The 19,533-nt window shown below is 44.9% G+C and overlaps 1 protein-coding gene across 6 annotated transcripts in view; it reads right to left on the bottom strand.

The window, feature by feature from the left end:
- CBX5 (chromobox 5) overlaps positions 1–19,533 on the bottom strand; it is a 45,699-nt gene that overhangs the window by 21,018 nt on the left and 5,148 nt on the right. For 4 of the 6 annotated variants that reach the window (XM_063428434.1, XM_063428437.1, XM_063428435.1 and 1 more), the window contains one exon: positions 1,628–1,711. The exons of 1 other annotated variant lie outside the window; for it this stretch is intronic. In XM_063428434.1, the coding sequence (XP_063284504.1) occupies positions 1,628–1,711 (84 nt within the window). The remainder of the gene's footprint in view (positions 1–1,627; positions 1,712–19,533) is intronic. One more of the 6 variants, XM_063428438.1, reaches the window with a different exon arrangement.

The following is a 19,533-nucleotide window of genomic DNA, read 5'->3' as shown; positions in this document are numbered from 1 at the left end:
AGAACTTTGGGACAGGAGGGGATGGGAGAGCACCAAGGAAAGGAGGGAAGGGAGAGCACTATGGGTGTCTATCTGTGAGAATGTGATTGTCAGAGTGTGTGTGTATCTGTGAGTGTCAGTGTGTATAATTGCCGTGGTGGCACTTTGAGGAAAAAAGGTTGGTTTGTATTGTGGTTTGCGCACTCAGGCTCAAAAATGTTCACAATCTAGCCATTCTAGGGTAGTTAGGGCAATTTTAAAGAAGATCAGTGTATAAAGTAACAGCAGAATTTTTTTGACCTCAAATTAAGTATTTTTCAAGTTGTATTGTCATGATGCCATAACAGGTCCCCCTTAAAAACCCCAGAGAGTCTACTATCTACAAACATACTTTTGTTTAGCGGTTTTGGATTCTGTGACAGCAATTCAAAAGCTGTGGTCTCAGCATACTAAATTTTGCAAAGGTTTAGATTTTAAACCATAATTCACTAGATGTTAAAATTCAACAGCTAAATAACCTAAGGCTGACTGCTGATGCATAGGTACTGCTGTAGCTCTTAAAGGGATACTCTATAAGAACTAAATTCCCTTGATCGTAATGATGTTAATTAAGTAACATAGATGCTGCCCTTGGAGCCTTGCGGTTTCTGATAAATGGTATAGTCTACATTTTGCAATCCCTCGTCTCCCTGTGGCTGTCATTCAGACTTTGGACCAAAAATGAATTCAATAACAATCTATTTTATATACAACATCAAAACAAAGTAAACTTATGCTAGATACCGTTGTGTGCATGTCCTACTCCTATATGAAGCATTGGATTTAGTGTTTACTATAGAGAAGCCTTGTTTTGGCAGATTGTGTATGCATCGGATGTCTGCAATGCTTTTCTATGAGAAACGTTTGGTTAAAGGAACACTATAAGCACCCGGATCACTTCAGTTCATAGAAGTGGTCTGGGTGCAGTGTCCCAGGTCCCTTAACCCTGCAATGGTAAATATTGCAGTTTTGAAAAACTGCAATAATTACCTTTCATGGTTAACTCCACCTCTAGTGGCTGTCTACCAGACAGCTACTAGAGGGACTTCCAGGTCATTACTGGACTTTTTATCAAGTAACTGACACTGGACGTCCTCATGCTAAGCATGAAGACATCCAGCATCACCCCCAAACCTCATAAGAAAGAATGATCGATGCTTTTCTATGGGGGAACTCCTAATGTGAGTGCAACACTCGCTGCGCATGCACAGTAGGTCCTCCACACCGTCTAACATCGGTGAAGGAGCGGAGGCGGATGCTGAACCAGCATCTAAGGACATCAGTGCTGGAATAAGGTAAGTGACAGATGGGGTTTATGTAAACAACTTTGTTTTCCTGGCACTATAATTTCCCTTTAAGTCCCCAATTGTGAGAACTTTAGTAAGGGAGATTGAAACACAGGTGCATTTTAAATATTTTTTTTTTTTTTTTTTAATGCCATTGCCAGTAATTTTAATTGATTAAGTAACACAGGGGACAAAGAAAAAATATCCTAGACTTTAAAAGAACACACTGTTTTCAATATTTATATATCTGCGCTGTTTCTGTTCAGTCTAAATTCCTTCTGCATTTCAACCAACATATTACATATACATAAATAGTTCCATACCTTGATCCGGCTCCTGGTTTTCGGAGGGCTGGGGAAAGCAATTTTCTATTGCACTCTCTTGGGCATTTTCTGAGATGGAGGCTGCTGTACAATTGCGAGAAATAAAGGGTGTAAAGGAAAACTGCTTACCCCAGCCTTAAATACAGTATACACAGAAATACATAAATTACATTATAAGCACAGACCTATAGTAACAGCACAAATAGATCATGGACAAATATATACAATAACTTTAGCATTTCAAACATCAAAAACGTACCATTTGAGAACCTAGATTGTGTCATTAAAATTTGCTGGGCTACTAAGCATTTACAATAGGTTGATCAATGAGCAACTGAACTCTAAAGCTAAGCTCCTACAATCACCATCTGCCGACCATTGCCATCCGGGGTAGATGGATTTGCATCTGATAATGAGTAGGCTTAGTTTCTGCATCGCCAATGGAGTTTAAGAGGGAGCAGGATATGGGTATCAGTGAGAGTCATAGGTTTTGCCAATTTATTTTTTTGGTCAATTCTTTATTTTGGTGATGACAGTTACATTGCGACCGGTATGCATTGTGTGGCTTGCGCAGAAGCCTGACGGTGTCTTGGTAACTGTCTGATTTTTTTTTTTTCGTAACATGTATATCATGCATAAAAGACATACAAAAAATAAGCATAATAAATGTAATAAACATATGTCACGTATTATTGTTGTATGAGGATAAGTGATCCGTTTTGCGTGTTGCTGTGTGTACGCGTCGGCTGTGTTTGTTTCGTATTGTACCCTTCTGCGTTGTGTTATATTTTGTCTCTGTGTTGGTCCTGCCTCTGCGGTCTGGGTTTCCCCCAGCAGTCAGGTGTCGAATTGTTCCCACAATGCCCATACTTTTTGGTAAGTGGTTGTGGTGTTTCGCACCTGGGCCGTTAATCTGTCCATCAGACAGTGTTCTCTGATTTTCGTCTGTACTAGCGTAACAGGTGGGGTTTCTGACTTGATCCAGTGTTGCGCTAGAGCCCTACGTGCTGCCAGGTTTAGTAGGTTTATACTGGTCTAGCCCGTCTGTCGGCCTAGATAGGAGACAAGCACATGGGTCTGCAGTCAGCTTTTTCTGTAGGATGCGTGAATTCAATTCTGTCACCTCTTTCCAGTAAGTTTTTGCTTTGGGGCATTGCCACCACATGTGGATGTATGTGCCTTTTTCCCCACACAGTCTCCAACATGTGTCCGAGGGGCTCAGTCCCATGTGGCATTGTTTTGTTGGGGTGGTGTACCATCGGAATAGAATTTTGTACATTTGTTCCAGTAGTGTGGTGCATATGGATACCTTGGAGCTTGCTTCCCATATGTCTCACCACTCCTCCCCCTCCAGCTTCTCGTCCAGATCAGTTTCCCACTTGTCTGTGTAAGTTAGTGTACCCCATTCCCTTGACTCCCCACCAATGTGGTTGTATAGAGTTGTGATCAGTTTCGTGGGCATGCGTTCGTTAAGACACATGCGTTCGAAAAAGGTTATTTGTTGGAGATTGCTGTCTTAACCTCTGTGGTATGGGCAAAATCTCGGATTTGAATATAGCGAAAAAAGTCGCGGGTCGTCAGGGGTGCTAGGGTCTTGAGATAGTCATAGGTAATTACCTGATTGTCTTGGTACAGGTGTGTGTGTGTGTGTGTGTGTGTGTGTGTGTGTGTGTGTGTATCTCCTTGTCCCCGTGGCCTCTATGCCTTTAAAGGGTTTTGTGCGTAATCCCGGTGGGAACGCTCTGTTGCGCAGTACCGGTGTCATGGGAGAGGGATTATTCATGAGCTGTTTTATGGCAGTTTTGTCCCATACGTCTATCGAGTTTAGGATAGCTGGGCAAGTGGTTTTAAGGAGCACCCTGTATTTTTGGGGGGTCCATATTAAGAGTTGCGGTGGGTCCTCGCCCATCAGGGCCGTTTCTATGTCCACCCATTGGTGGTGGCCGGCAGGGCTGTGCCAGTGTGCTATTTGCGCTACCTGCGCTGCAAGATAACAGTGGTATAGGTGAGGCAATCCCAGTCCTCCCCTCCACTTGGGGTTGTATAGTACTGCCCTGCCTCTTTCCCTGCCATATAAACTCGTCTATCGCTTTCTGGATGTCGGCTAAATCTCCTTTGGTGACCCTAACGGGTAGTGCTTGGAATAGGAATAGGAGTCTGGGCATGACGTTCATCTTTATTGAATGTAGTCTGCCTATCCATGTGATGGGTTTTATCAGCCCATTTCTCTAAGTCTTTCTTTAGCGTGTGAATTAATGTAGTGTAATTCAGTTTGTATAGCATGGTAGGATTTGCTGAGAGTTGTGTCCCGAGGTACGTGAGCTTCTCTGTGGCTATCTTGATTTTGTGTGTGTTGGTTAGGCTTGTGTTATCTTCTTCTGTGAGGTGAAATGATATCGCCACTGATTTGGTGAGGTTAACTTTGTACCCCGAGACGTCCCCATACGTCTGTAAGAGTGTGTGGAGGTGTGCGATTGATTTTCTGGGGTCTGAGAGCGTGAGCAGAACGTCATCTGCGTACGCCGCTACTTTGAACTGTTGGTTGCGAGTCTCGTTGCTAGTATTTTTGTGAATATTTTTAAATACGAGTTGATGAGGGATATTGGTCTGTAATGGATGGCATCCTTGTTTGGTTTTGGCAGCAGCACGATATTTGCTGTGGCCATGTGCCGGTCGGGGGTTGCATGAAGTGGTTATAGAGTTTGGTCAGCTGTGGGACCAGTTCTAGACGGAATGTTTTGTAGTAGTGAATGTCATACCCGTCGGGGCCCGGAGCTTTGTTGCCTTTGAGGATTGAGATCGCTGCTGCGACTTCCTCGGGCGTGATTGGCTCTTTTAGGAGGTCGGCTTCCCCCTCTGTGACTTTGGGTAGGTCGGTGTGTGTCAAGAAGGTCTCTATGTTCGTCAAGTATTGGGTTAGTTCGCTGTCACTGCGGGGGGAGTGGTTATATAACGTACTAAAGTATCGCGTGAACACCTCGTTGACGTCTTTAGGTGTGCTAACCGTGTCATTGGTGTTTGTCTTGATGGCCGTGATCGGCCGGAATCCGGGCCTGGGTCTAAGTGTCCTTGCTAATAGCGTGTCCATTTTGTTGGCTTTTTCATAAAAGAAACGTTTGGACCATGTGAGAGCTTTAGTTACCTCATCAATTGACAATTCTTTTATGGCATGTTTAATAGCTTGGAGTGCTTGGAAGTTTGTTGTGGTAGGGTCGTGTTTGTGTCGGGTTTCTGCCCTCCTCAGGTCTGATTGTAGCTCTAAGCTTTTTCGTTTTGGTTTTCTTTTTATGGGTTGCCACTTTGATGAAGTGGCCTCGCAGTACAGCCTTATGAGCCGCCCATAGTGGCGTTGGGCCGATATCTTCCCCCATCGTTCGTTGTGAAATAGTCTGCGAAATAGGCTTTTTTGGTGTCGTTGAGTATGTTTTCATCTTTAACCCCTTAAGGACCAAACTTCTGGAATAAAAGGGAATCATGACCTGTCACACATGTCATGTGTCCTTAAGGGGTTAAGTAGAGATGTGTTCAGTTTCCATGTCCAGCTACTGTGGTGTTGAATTTTGGTCAGAGTGGCTGTTACAGCATCGTGGTCTGACCAGGTGATATTATGTATTTCTGTCTGACTCAGTTTGGACATTACGGCTCCGTTGAGGTATATGTTGTCAATTCTCGAGTACGTGTTGTGTGGTGCTGAGTAGTACATGTAGTCTTTGGTGTGTGGATGTTGTATGCGCCAGGCGTCTAGCAGACCTGTGTGATTGAGGAATGTGGTCAGTAGTTTGTCTTGTCCCCCCCCCCCCCCCCCCCCCGTGAGCGATCCACACCCGGTTTGCCGCTCCTATCTATTGCCAGGCAGGGGACTGCGTTAAAGTCTCCCCCCATTACTAGGACGCCTCCCGTTTCTAAAGAGTCCCAGTATCCGGGTTCCGGTGTGTTGGGGGCATATATATTCACTATATGCATCTTTGTAGAGTGTATGGTACCGGTTAAAGCTAGATACCTGCCCTCTGGATCTAAGTGTGCTTTAGTCATGGTGAACGGGCATCTTTTGTGTATTAGGATGGCGACACCTGCTTTTTTCTTTAGGGCCCTTGCTTCATAGACCGTGTTATATATGTGGTTTTTCAGGTGCACAGGTGCTGACCTGGGCAAGTGCGTTTCTTGTAGTAAAGCAATATCTGCTTGTTTAGCTTTTATGTCCCGTTGGAGGATTCTACGTTTGTTCGGTGTGTTTAGGCCTTTAGCATTTATCGTCAGAATTTTCAGGGTCATGGGTACATTCGTCTGGTACGCTTATGTTGTGGGTATAGTGTCTCGGGTGCTAGGACGGTCTCACTTGTGTGTCGCGTGACAGCATGTAACAATAAAAAACTCATAAACATTAACATCAGTAACAAAACAATAGTCAGACATACATATATACAGAAGAAAATACCCTCTGGTCTTACAATTCGCCAGAGTAACTGGTGTGCATGCACCTATCTTTCGGGTCTTCACATTGGTACCCAATCAGGTGTGGGTGCTCCACACATCCGTGTCAATATTGTGTGAGCCTTACGCTTGGCGTGTGTGGCTGCGCTGACCTTTGGACTGCAACCCTTTCATCCTGCCTGCGGTCCGGGGGATTTTTATCAGCTAATTTGTTTATTTGTTATTATTTTCTCACTTTTCCTCCCCCCTTTCCCCCTGCTCCATAGTCGCTAGTGAGCATGCTTTATGGCTAACCTGCTGGTGTCAGTCTCTACTTATTACTGGCTGTGGTATGCTGCGGGTGTAACGCGTCCCTTGCTCTTAACTAGTCTTGCCCTGGCAGGGGATGTGTAGACCTCGCCCTCCATAGTGTTTGTCCCTGTTACAGTCTAAGCTGTGTTCCTGTTCCCAGTGTGAAGTTTTATTGGACATGTCTCTTAAGAGCTCAATTGAAGCAGTCCCGGTTTGCTCTGTATGCGCTGGGCCTTTGTCCCCGAAACAGCCCCTCAGCTGTGGGGCCATATGTCCATGGGGCAGCCCTCCTCAATCCAGCGGGCTAGTTGGCCAGTGTATGTCCCTTGGGAGTAGTTAGTCCCCCCCCGTGCAGACTCGATATGGGTTGACTAGCTTAGTATGAGCTCCCCCTACAGTGAGTTCATCTTTTGTGGGAGATAAGAGCGGTGCTTAGCTGTGGTCGGTACCGGCCTCACCTCCGTCGCTCGAGCAGTGAAGTGGATGCGGCAGCAATGTCTCATCTCAGGCGTGATGGCCCCCAGTGTCTGAAGCGTCGGTCCACTCTCTTTGAAGTGAAGAGAGTTCAGGCATTGGATCCATCTGCAGATTGATGGTTGGTGGGGGTTCTATTCGGAGGTTGCGAAGGAATCGCTGTGGGTCATTCCCAGGCAGGAGGGTGTGTGTGGCTCCTTCCTTGAAGGCCACCAGCTTGAAGGTTTGGCCCAATGTGTACTTGACTGCGTGGTGTTGCAGTATATTCGTTAGTGGCTTCCACGCTCTTCTTCTCTGTAACGTCGTCGTCAGGTCCTGATATGCAGTTATGTCCGCGCCCTGATAGTTTAGGGTGTTGTGACGGGCGTACTGCATGACCGCTTCTTTGGAGGAATAGTAATGGAACTTTAATATCACGTCCCTGGGCGGCGTCCCCTCGGCTCTGCGGGCCCGCAGAGCCCTGTGCGCCCTGTCGATTATCCATTTGTCTTCTGGGATTTCGGGTATGAGTTGATGAAAGAAGTGCTCCATTTTTCTCACCAGGGGGCCTTCATTCTGCACCTCCGGTATGCCCCTCAGACGTACGTTGTTGCGGCGGGTGCGGTTCGCCAGATCCTCCACTGCCATCTCCAGGTCGGTGTGTATCTTCTCCGCTGCTTTGGCGTGGGCCACTACCTGATTGTGGGCCTGTGCTGCGGCATCCGCCCTGTGTTCCAGGTCCGCCGTCCTTGCTCCCAGAGCATGTATTTTTGTCGTTGGTGCTTGGGTGCTTTTGTTGATCTCCCCCGCCAGGTAGCATCTGACCTCCGACAGCTTGGTGAGTATGTGCGCTGTGTCGATCTGTTTGTGGCCTGGAGGGTCCGGGTCTGCCGTGGCACCCGGGGAGTTATGTCCCTGTGGGCTGCGCTGGCGGCCATCTTGCGCGGCCTGTGAGCCTCGTGGAGAGGTGAGCATGTCGGCCACCGAAATGACGGCTTCTTTGTGTTCCCCTTTTTTTCCTTGGGATTTGGGTCCGGTCTGTACTCCAGACATTTTGGGGGTATTGCAACCAAATTTGACGGCTCGATGCTTTTGGCAGAGATTAGATGGAGCGCGGATACTGTGGAGCTCTCAGACTACACGTCCATCTTGGTCGGCAGTCCGGCCACGCCCCCCCCGCCAATTTGTTTTTTAAAATGGTTACATAGTTACATAGCTGAAAAGAGACTTGCGTCCATCAAGTTCAGCCTTCCTCACATATGCTTTTGCTGTTGATCCAAAAGAAGGCAAAAAACCCAGTCTGAAGCGCTTCCAATTTTGCAACAAACTAGGAAAAAAATCCTTCTTGACCCCAAAATAGCAGTCAGATGTCTCCTTGGATCAAGCAGCTATTACCCCACTAATTAGAAATTGTATCCGTGTATGTTATGTTTTTGCAAGTATTTATCCAATTGCAACTTAAACATCTGTATAGACTGACAAAACCACCTCTTCCGGCAATGAATTCCATATCCTTTTTGCTCTTACTGTAAAAAAACCTTTACTTTGCCTTAGATGAAATCTCCTTTCTTCAAGCCTAAATGTGTGACCTCGTGTCCTATGTATAGCCCTGTTTATGAATAGATTTCCAGATAATGGTTTGTACTGGCCCCGAATATATTTGTATAATGTTATCATATCCCCTCTAAGGCGCCGTTTTTCCAAACTGAAGAGATTTAAATTTTTTAACCTTTCTTCATAACTAAAATGCTCCATTCCTTTTATCAATTTTGGGATTAAAAAAAAACAAAAACAAAAAAAAACCTCCCTACTACAACCAGGGGATTGCAGACTGCAGTACCCTAGCTACCTAAATGAGTTGTAGTAGTTAGGGTGCTTAGCTGGCCTTTAATATTTTTGTTTTTCTTTTTACCCATGATGGAAATCCCCAGAGACCTTTTATTAGGCAGATGACCGTATGCAATCCCGAGTCCTTGCATTAACCCCTTAAGGACCAAACTTCTGGAATAAAAGGGAATCATGACGTGTCACACACGTCATGTGTCCTTAAGGGGTTAAACCTGCCCGCAGAAAGCATACATACATAAAAAGATCCCATGAAAGTGGAGAGAGTGTTGGGTTAAACATGTTTTTTAGCATTAAGCCTTTGTGTTTACCAACAACTCCCGTTGCAGGGAATATAGTCATACAGCCAGGGAAGATAACAATAGAATGTCTCTTTTAAAGAAATGATTTTAAGGAAGAAACAAACAAAAAACAAAAAAAAAACAAAAAACAATCTATCCAAATATAGTTTTCTATTTAACCCCTTAAGGACCAAACTTCTGGAATAAAATGGAATCATGACGTGTCACACATGTCATGTGTCCTTAAGGGGTTAAAGGGACACTGTAGGCACCCAGACCACTTCAGCTAATTGAAGTAGTCTGGGTGCTGACCCTTTTGCACTTAGTCCTGCAATGTAAAACATTGCAGCACTAAGTCTTCCCTCAGTGGCTGTCTACCAGACAGCCACTGTGTGCACTTCTAGAATCGTAATGGCTTTTAATCCGTTATCCGACACCGGACGTCCTCACGCTCTGCACGAGGACCTCCAGCGTCAGATTTTCCCTATAGGAATGCATGGATTCAATGCTTTCCTATGGGGAGGTCTAATGCGCGCGCAGCATTTGCAGCACAGGAGGCAGCGGAACTTCGACCCCGCGCCGAGGGACATCGGCGCTGGGATAAAGTAAATAAAGGGCAGAGGGATCGGTAGTGCCAGAAATACAGCTTTGTATTCCTGGCACTACAGTATCCCTTTAAGATACAGCATAAAAAAACAATTATTCAGCATGAAACATGGACTATGCACATTCATGAAACATTTACATTTTTGGTAAAAAAAATTCTATTAATCTTATGGCGCTATTAAAATAATAATAAAATAATAATTTAACTTGTGTATGCAGAGATAACATGCACTTTTTTCACAGCAAAAATTTCAGGATATAAAACATACAAAGTTCAGAAAAAAACAACAACACATTAATCCCATTGTTATTCTGCAAATCTGTGTGCGCAGTGAATACTGTTAATTAGGGTTACTCAACTCATCACAGCCACAGCAGACCCCTGTATTGGTTAGGATGTCAGAAATAACCTGGCCCAGTTCCCCAGTAATTGGGCAAATCGTTTAGTAACGGTTTGCCCTGTTACCCAGGTTCCCATTGGGCCCTGACACTCCGAGTAGTGATTTAAAATCGATTTGATTTAAAAATATATCCAACTTGCATGCAGTCAAATTAATCCCTTCACTAAAGAGCACTTTATGATTGAAACATTTTTGTAATAACATTTATTTCAAGGAAGAAATGCATACCCAGCATTAAAACATAAAACTGCACTTTAGTTTATAGATTGCTTTGCAAGAAAACTGAACAATTGTCACTTATTTGTTCATTCTTTATAAAAAATATTTGGGAAAAGAAAAGCTCTAAACATACAGTGCTCTTTATCTTACAATATTTCACACAAGCAAAAATACCATTGTTCGCACATAGGATAGGTGTGACAAAAGTAGATAAATAAAAATAGTCACTTTGCATTTAGGTATTTCTAAGGACCCTGAAGGCATTACTAGCAGTGTGTAGCTTACTGAAAATTGCAACAAAGTGTAAAGATGCTTGCCTTTTCACATACAGAAAATAGTTAAATTATATATTTCTAAAATAAAAGGTATTTAAAACTGTTATAGCACTTTCTGGAAAGCTAGTAGTGAAATTGTAGAGTCTATTCATTATTCCACCCTAAGAAAATGCCAAAACAAAACAAAAATAAATAAAACAAATATATACACACACTTTCGATAGTGAAGGTAGTGTTTTAAACAAACGTGAATCTTATCTACGTAAACCCTGTTTTTTTTTTGCTTTTTTAATAACTTGTAGCTACCACCAACTTTAGTGACAATGTAACCTGTGTAATACAACCTTTTTGGTGAATCTTTTGAGTTTTCCATAGCTTACACATCCACACACTAACCTGCGACATAACACATGACCACTTTTATGAAGACATTCCATGATTGAATAATAAAAATAAATTACACAAATTGCATTGTGCTGGTTAGTACATTTTATGACTGGCAACAGGTTTATGAATTACATAAATGGATCAGTATGGTAATGAAGCATTCATTGCAGGGCAGGTGCATGTTGTAGAAGATTCCAGCCCTTAAGAGATATTCTATGAGGGGACTTCAAAAAGTATCAAGGATGGAGATTGTTTAACATGAATCAAGCTATGTGGTATTGTAACACAACTTGGCTTAAAGGAACACTCCACTGGTTAGAGTGCACAAATAATGAAGCCAGAACCTGGAGAAGTACTGGAGGAAAGGAGCAGCACCCAGCAAACCAGTAAGGAATCAAACCATTCTAAAATGGTTTCACTACTCACAATGGGGGAGGAGGGGTAGTTCTCCCAATAGTGTTTGGAGTGTGCTTCCATTATTTACTCCAAATATAGTAATTCTTTCAATGATTGCGTAATATAAATATATACACGTACACCTTCATACATGGCTCAAAATGCCCACTCACCACTGGTTATTGAAAATACAGCCACAGTGAATAGAAATTCACTCCTGTTTAGTATGCCATGGCTTCAAGTGGTAAGTAACACTTCAATCTAGGAGCATATCCCATATTTTGTTATTTCACATTTTTCACCTCACACTAACAGCAGCTGAGCAGTTAGTTCATCTGAGTATTTTATTAATATGGGACATGCCATACACATGAACCATTTACTCTAGGGTACATCAGATTAGTCGGGCTTTGTGTTTTTTTTATATTTTATTTATTTAAGTCTAATCCTTTTACAGCTAACAGGACATTTGAATAAGATCACATACCAATACATTTGCGGGACTGCCTTTCTTCACATTCGTTTGCTTTTTTTAGCCCGGTTTTGAAAAAAGTCATTTTGGGGGAATAGTTACGTGCTGAAGCATAGTCTTATTTTAATATTTGGCATATACTAGGTAGGATATTTATGAGAAGGGTTTCAAATTGCTACTACAGTTTGGGCTGTGGGTTTATTACTTTGTGTATATATATATATATATATCAATTTAAGTAGCAACAATTTAAAATGTTTTTATATGATACTGCAACTTTACACTAGGCTGTAGAGTTTAATGTTGCAACACAATCTTTCCATTTTTGGTTTGTTAGGCAATGGTCACCACATGCCTGCAAAGATAAACCAGGGCACTCCAAGTCAGTGTTGACAAGCTATGATGTTTCAGGTAAGTTAACTAGTGCAACATTCTACACCTGAACACGTTAAAATTTAAGATAAAAAAACAGGGTTTAGACAATTTGTATTATCAAATATTAAGTTGCAGTTGTGGTGAAACTACAGAGAACTTTTCACCAATTGTATAAGCCAAGTTTTGTCTTGTGTGGTTAGAAGTGTATGTGTATCTTAAAGGGTTATTCAAATTATCAGAACCACAACAGTCTACGGTAGTCGTTAAGATTACCCTGGCCCAGTTCCCCGGTAATCAGGCAAACCATTTAGCAACAGCTTGCTCTCTTCTTCCTGGGTGGCAAATGGCAACACAATGATGCTGCCGGAGGTGGAGTCACATCTCGTATGTCCAGCTTTTTTTACTGAACCCCTGCACATAAAGACTCCAGGCACCATGACGACCTTAAATCACTGAAGTGGTCATGGTGCTTGTAGTAATCCTTTAAAGAGTACATTTTATTACTTACCTGACATTCCACTCAGCATTAAAGCGGCACTGTCATGCCGAATTCCGTTTTTTTTTTAACCCCCCTCCCGCCTCAACTACATCCAATCGACCCCCTAGTCATCCCCAAATGCCCCTATGCCCCCCACATTACCTATTTTTTATTCTTTATTTTCTGCCCCGATCTATATTCAGGGCGCCGCCATCTTTGTGTGGGTAGGTGAAGTCCCTGTGGGACACGTCATCTACCCACACTACACAGACTGTGAGATTCCCGCACATGCCCAGTGAAACACCTGGACATGCGAACGGGAATTTCACCTATTCATTCATTCATCAGACAGACGAATGAATGAATAGAAAAAATCAGACGAACAAACTAACACTGTGTATCAGTGTTAGTTTGTTCGTTCGGTTTATTACAAGGAGGGAGCTACCGGCGTGCAGCTCCCTCCTTGCATTATGTAAAGACAGAAGCGGCAGGGAGCAGTGCTCCCCACCACTTCATTAGCCCCCCAGGTCCTCCCCTCACTCTATGGGGGTCAATATGACCCCCATAATAGCACAAGGGAGATTCAAATCTCCCCAATGCCCCTACTCGCTATATCGCGAGTAGGGGCATGTCCACTAAACAGTGAGCAGCCTGTGGCTGCTCACTGTAAAAAAAAAAAAAAAAAAAGGGTAATAAGGGGGGGACGGGGGACCTACTGTCCTCCCCCGCCGGCCCCCACCCCTGGACGGCGGGTGGGGGCCATAATGGGAATGAGGGGGGACCTACTGTCCTCCCCTCAGGCCCCCACCCCTGGGCGGCGGGTGGGGGCCATAATAGTAATAGGGGGGGGGGGACCTACTGTCCTCCACCCCCCGGCCCCCACCCCTGGGCGGCGGGTGGGGGCCATAATAGTAATAAGGGGGGGGGGACCTACTGTCCTCCACCCCCCGGCCCCCACCCCTGGGCGGCGGGTGGGGGCCATAATAGTAATAGGGGGGGGGGACCTACTGTCCCCCCCCCCGGCCCCCACCCCTGGGCGGCGGGTGGGGGCCATAATAGTAATAAGGGGGGGGGGGATCTACTGTCCTCCCCCCCCCCCCGGCGCCCACCCCTGGGCGGCGGGTGGGGGCCATAACGATAATGGGGGGGGACCTACTGTCCTCCCCCCGCCCCCACCCCTGGGCGGCGGGTGGGGGCACTAAGTAAATTCCCCCCCCCCCCCCATCAAGGTGACTAGGGGTGCCCAAGCCCCTAGTCACCCACCCCCCAACCAAATAAAAAATGCCCCTACCTACCCCCCTCACCCTAAAAAATAGTGAGGGGGGAATAAAATTGCTAACCTGTAAAGTAAAATTAAACTTACCATTCGACGTCTTCTTTTTTCTAAAATCTTCATTTTTCAGCCCCAAAAAAGGCCAAATAAAAAACCATCATAGCCGTCGAACTAAAAATAAAATAAAAAACCCGAGCGCAAAAAAAAAACCCGACGAAAAAGAAAAAACCCGAGCGCACAAAAAAAATAATCCATCTTCACCCATGGAGGGCTCCGCGCAGACTGAGCTCCGCAGGGCTGGGCAAGGCTTATAAAGCCTTGCCCCGCCCTGCAATTAGCCTAAGAACACTCTGATTGGTGGGTTTAAGCCAATCAGAGTGCTCTTTGTCATTTTACAAGCGTGGGAAAGTTCTTTGGAACTTTCCCACGCTTGTAAAATGACACAGAGCACTGTGATTGGATGGCTTGAAATCCATCCAATCACAGTGCTCTGTGTCATTTTACAAGCGTGGGAAAGTTCTTTGGAACTTTCCCACGCTTGTAAAATGACACAGAGCACTGTGATTGGATGGATTTCAAGCCATCCAATCACAGTGCTCTGTGTCATTTTACAAGCGTGGGAAAATTCCAAAGAACTTTCCCACGCTTGTAAAATGACACAGAGCACTGTGATTGGATGGATTTCAAGCCATCCAATCACAGTGCTCTGTGTCATTTTACAAGCGTGGGAAAATTCTTTGGAACTTTCCCACGCTTGTAAAATGACACAGAGCACTGTGATTGGATGGATTTCAAGCCATCCAATCACAGTGCTCTGTGTCATTTTACAAGCGTGGGAAAATTCTTTGGAACTTTCCCACGCTTGTAAAATGACACAGAGCACTGTGATTGGATGGATTTCAAGCCATCCAATCACAGTGCTCTGTGTCATTTTACAAGCGTGGGAAAATTCTTTGGAACTTTCCCACGCTTGTAAAATGACACAGAGCACTGTGATTGGATGGATTTCAAGCCATCCAATCACAGTGCTCTGTGTCATTTTACAAGCGTGGGAAAATTCCAAAGAACTTTCCCACGCTTGTAAAATGACACAGAGCACTGTGATTGGATGGATTTCAAGCCATCCAATCACAGTGCTCTGTGTCATTTTACAAGCGTGGGAAAGTTCCAAAGAATTTTCCCACGCTTGTAAAATGACACAGAGCACTGTGATTGTATGGATTTCAAGCCATCCAATCACAGTGCTCTGTGTCATTTTACAAGCGTGGGAAAATTCCAACGAACTTTCCCACGCTTGTAAAATGACAAAGAGCACTCTGATTGGCTTAAACCCACCAATCAGAGTGTTCTTAGGCTAATTGCAGGGCGGGGCAAGGCTTTATAAGCCTTGCCCCGCCCTGCGGAGCTCAGTCTGCGCGGAGCCCTCCATGGGTGAAGATGGATTATTTTTTTGTGCGCTCGGGTTTTTTCTTTTTCGTCGGGTTTTTTTTTTGCGCTCGGGTTTTTTATTTTATTTTTAGTTCGACGGCTATGATGGTTTTTTATTTGGCCTTTTTTGGGGCTGAAAAATTAAGATTTTAGAAAAAAGAAGACGTCGAATGGTAAGTTTAATTTTACTTTACAGGTTAGCAATTTTATTCCCCCCTCACTATTTTTTAGGGTGAGGGGGGTAGGTAGGGGCATTTTTTATTTGGGTGGGGGGTGGGTGACTAGGGGCTTGGGCACCCCTAGTCACCTTGATGGGGGGGGGGGGATTTACTTAGTGCCCCCACCCGCCGCCCAGGGGTGGGGGCCGGGGGGGGGGGGCAGTAGGTCCCCCCCCCCTTATTACTATGATGGCCCCCACCCGCCGCCCAGGGGTGGGGGCCGGGGGGGGGGAGGACAGTAGGTCCCCCCCCCCCTATTACTATTATGGCCCCCACCCGCCGGCCAGGGGTGGGGGCCGGGGGGGGGACAGTAGGTCCCCCCCCCTTGTTACTGTTATGGCCCCCACCCGCCGCCCAGGGGTGGGGGCCTGGGGGGGGGGAGGACAGTAGGTCCCCCCCCCCCCTATTACTACTATGGCCCCCACCCGCCGGCCAGGGGTGGGGGCCGGGGGGGAGGACAGTAGGTCCCCCCCCCCTACTACTATTATGGCCCCCACCCGCCGCCCAGGGGTGGGGGCCGGGGGGGGGAGGACAGTAGGTCCCCCCCCCTCTTATTACCATTATGGCCCCCACCCGCCGGCCAGGGGTGGGGGCCGGGGGGGAGGACAGTAGGTCCCCCCCCCTACTACGATTATGGCCCCCACCCGCCGCCCAGGGGTGGGGGCCGGGGGGGAGGACAGTAGGTCCCCCCCCCCCTTTATTAACATTATGGCCCCCACCCGCCGCCCAGGGGTGGGGGCCGGGGGGGGAAGACAGTAGGTCCCCCCCCCCTCATTATCTTTATGGCCCCCACCCACCGCTCAGGGGTGGGGGCCGGGGGGGGGACGACAATAGGTCTCCCTCCCTTATTTTACTTAACGGCCCCCACCCGTCATTTAGGGGTGGGGGGCAATATTTTTTTATTTTTTTTTCTACAGTGAGCAGCCACAGGCTGCTCACTGCTTACTAGACATGCCCCTACTCGCGGTATAGCGAGTAGGGGCATATTATTTACTAATACCAAGTCATTTTTACTTGGTGTTAGTAAATTTGGCTGAAAGACCAGTTTAGGTCTTTCAGCCTTTTAGTAGATAGCTCCCTGATACCGTGGGAATTAGGGAGTTATCTACTAAGCGGCTGCAAGAGGCAGCCACAGCAATGAATAGGATCGGAGTTTCATTCATTTGAATGAAATTCCGATCCGAACAAAGTACCGAATTGCATCCTAACACCAATGGAGAAACAGTGCTCATTCTGTTAGGATGCAATTCGGCAGTTTTGCCGGCGTTCTGTCTAAGTGACAGGACTTTCGGCAATACTGACAGGAAGCATTGTGGGAACTGGGAGGAAAGCTAGGGATCATGGGAAAATTGCTCTGACCAGCGGAAATGAAGCACACTTTGCTCCTCCGCTGGTCAGAGCTGGTCAAGCGGAGGAATCCCATAAGACAAAGAGTCCCTACTTTGTCTTATGGTTTTAAAGAAAACTAAAGAAGAATGGAAGAAATGAATAACAGATCCCGAGAGAGGGCGAGAAGAGGAAGAGATTGAGGAAAGGTAAGTTCGGCATGACAGTGCCGCTTTAAGCCTACAGATGTGGGTAATACTTTTCTGACACGTTGGCTTTATCACCAACATGTGGCGCCTGAACGGAGTGATAGCAGGTCACTGTTGCTATACTCCCTAGCAGTGTTGGCTAGAGTTTATACAGCAACCACAGCGCATATGCTGTGCTCACTATGTGTGGACAGTAGAAGGACATCATCTAGGTGGACCCTCTTGCTCTCCATTATCAATCAATCAATTCTTTGGCACAGAGTATGCGGAAAAACTGCTGGACAGTCGAGAGAAAACCCATATATATATATATATATATATATATAAAAATATAAAGGTTTTTCTCCCATTCTATACATCAACTAGCAAAACTGCTAACACAAAGTACAGATGAAATTTGATGTTCTTTAAAAAGTGCCCTGGTAGCATAGTAGTTTCACAACTTAACTGATACTCCTTGCACCAGCCACCACTGCATCTGGAAGCTCTAATCCAGTGATAGGCAACCTTCGGCACTCCAGATGTTGTGGACTACATCCCCCATAATGCTCTTACACCCATAATGCTGGCAAAGCATCATGGGAGGTGTAGTCCAAAACATCTGGAGTGCCAAAGGTTGCCTATGCCTGCTCTAATCCAACGAGTCTGCCCTGCAAGGCAATGGAGGCTCCTTTCAGGTGTTTCTGGCAGCAACTGAGATGGCAATGGGTGTCCAACAAACCCCAAGGAACTCCAGGCACCATAACTACTACAGCAGGCTACAGTTTTGTCAACATCGGCTTTACCATTAGACAAAAATAATCCCAACTGTGTCTTTAGACTGATGGAATTTCAATGAAATTCAGAGAAAAGGCAGTGTTTACATTGCCTCAAGGGACACTTCAAGTGGCCACTGGAGGTGCTTTCTGGGTCAGTCAGCTCCTGTCCCCACCCCCGTGCCAATTTCAGCCAATCCAATGCTTTGGAAAAGCATTGGATTGGCTAAAAATAGGCCATTTTGATGATGTCACAAAGGAGGCAGAGCCGCCAGACCCACGCGGCACTAGAAATAAGGTGAGTTTTAAACTATTATAGGGGCAAACCACCTAAATGGTGGGTTAAAATCTATAGGGTCAGGAATACAGGTTTGTGTTCCTGACACTAGTGTTCCTTTAAGTAAAAACTCAACAAAATGAAATTTTGGCAAAAAGATATCTAACTCTGACTTTAACCATATGCCAATGGCATTGTTTATATCATTAAAGTGCATGTCACCACTTGTAGCATGGGATACCACTAAAACAGTCACACAATTGCACAAGCTCAGTACATTATCGTCACCATTTATAAAATCGAGCCGAACCCAGTTATGCACAGATAGTGATACATAAGAAATTATTGGAATTTAACCCCTTAAGGACACATGACGTGTGACATGTCATGATTCCTTTTTATTCCAGAAGCTTGGTGCTTAAGGGGTTAAAGGGACACTATAGTCACCAAAACTAGTTTAGCTTAATGTAGCAGTTTTGGTGTGTAGATCGTGCACCTGAGGTTTCACAGCTCAATTCACTGCCATTTATAAGTTAATTCACTTTTCTTTCAGTTTATGCAGCCCTAGCCACACCTGCCCTGGCTGTGACTCACAGAGCCTGCATGTAAACAAAATAGTTTCAGATGTAACTTACTTTAAAAGTTTTTATCTCATGCTGTGTAAATTGAACTTTAATTACATACAGGAGACTCCTGCAGTTTATTGCAAGGTATTAAAGTGGGAGATAGGAAATTCTAAATTAAACAGCATTTCCAATAAAGGAAGTGTAAACATTACATGACTTTCAACAGGAAGTGTTTAGGAAGGAATTTAAACATTGATTTACTAGTTTCTTATTTAAAATGTATGCATTAACTTTTAAAATATTTTAAACGGTATTCTTTTTATAATGGATATATTTTAACATTTTGAAGAAGAAGAAAACCTTTTTTTAAAGTTTTTTTAAAATATTCAATCTATGCATTAATGTTCAATTTTCAGTCATATGACCTGTGGATGACAGGTTCCCATTTAGGGTCCCATTCTACCAAAACATTCTACCAAAACATCACACTGAAGTACTAAATCTATGTACTTGTATCCTGAATATGGGTGACGGTAGCTCAAAAGTAAGTTATTCAGAAATCACTTAATATGTATGGAGTATGCCATTTAATTGAACATTATAAAAGTGTCCATTTCCATAAGAAATCAGCACATTTATAATTCAATTAAGAAATACCTACCTAGCCGTCAGAGCTAGTTCTCTCCCTCTTCAGTTTATGTTAGTGACAGGATTGCCACTGCATCCGCAAAAGATAGTAAGTCATTGTTTCTCAGCTCCCTGGCTCCTGCATCTTATTCTTGGCTCTCCCCAGCTCCTACCCTCGCACTTGTTGCTGAAAGTCTGCACTGAGGAAAAAGAGAAGAGCGTACAAATGCTGCAGACGTAAGAACTGCAGATTTTGCAAGCTCTTTATTAGACATACCCCAAAGACAACATGTTTAACTAAATACATGCATGTTTTC

The sequence above is a fragment of the Pelobates fuscus genome, chromosome 1 (genome assembly GCF_036172605.1).
Source record: "Pelobates fuscus isolate aPelFus1 chromosome 1, aPelFus1.pri, whole genome shotgun sequence".
Classification (NCBI taxonomy): domain Eukaryota; kingdom Metazoa; phylum Chordata; class Amphibia; order Anura; family Pelobatidae; genus Pelobates; species Pelobates fuscus.
Note: the sequence above shows the minus strand (reverse complement) of the source record. Positions and strands in the feature narration are given on the sequence as shown.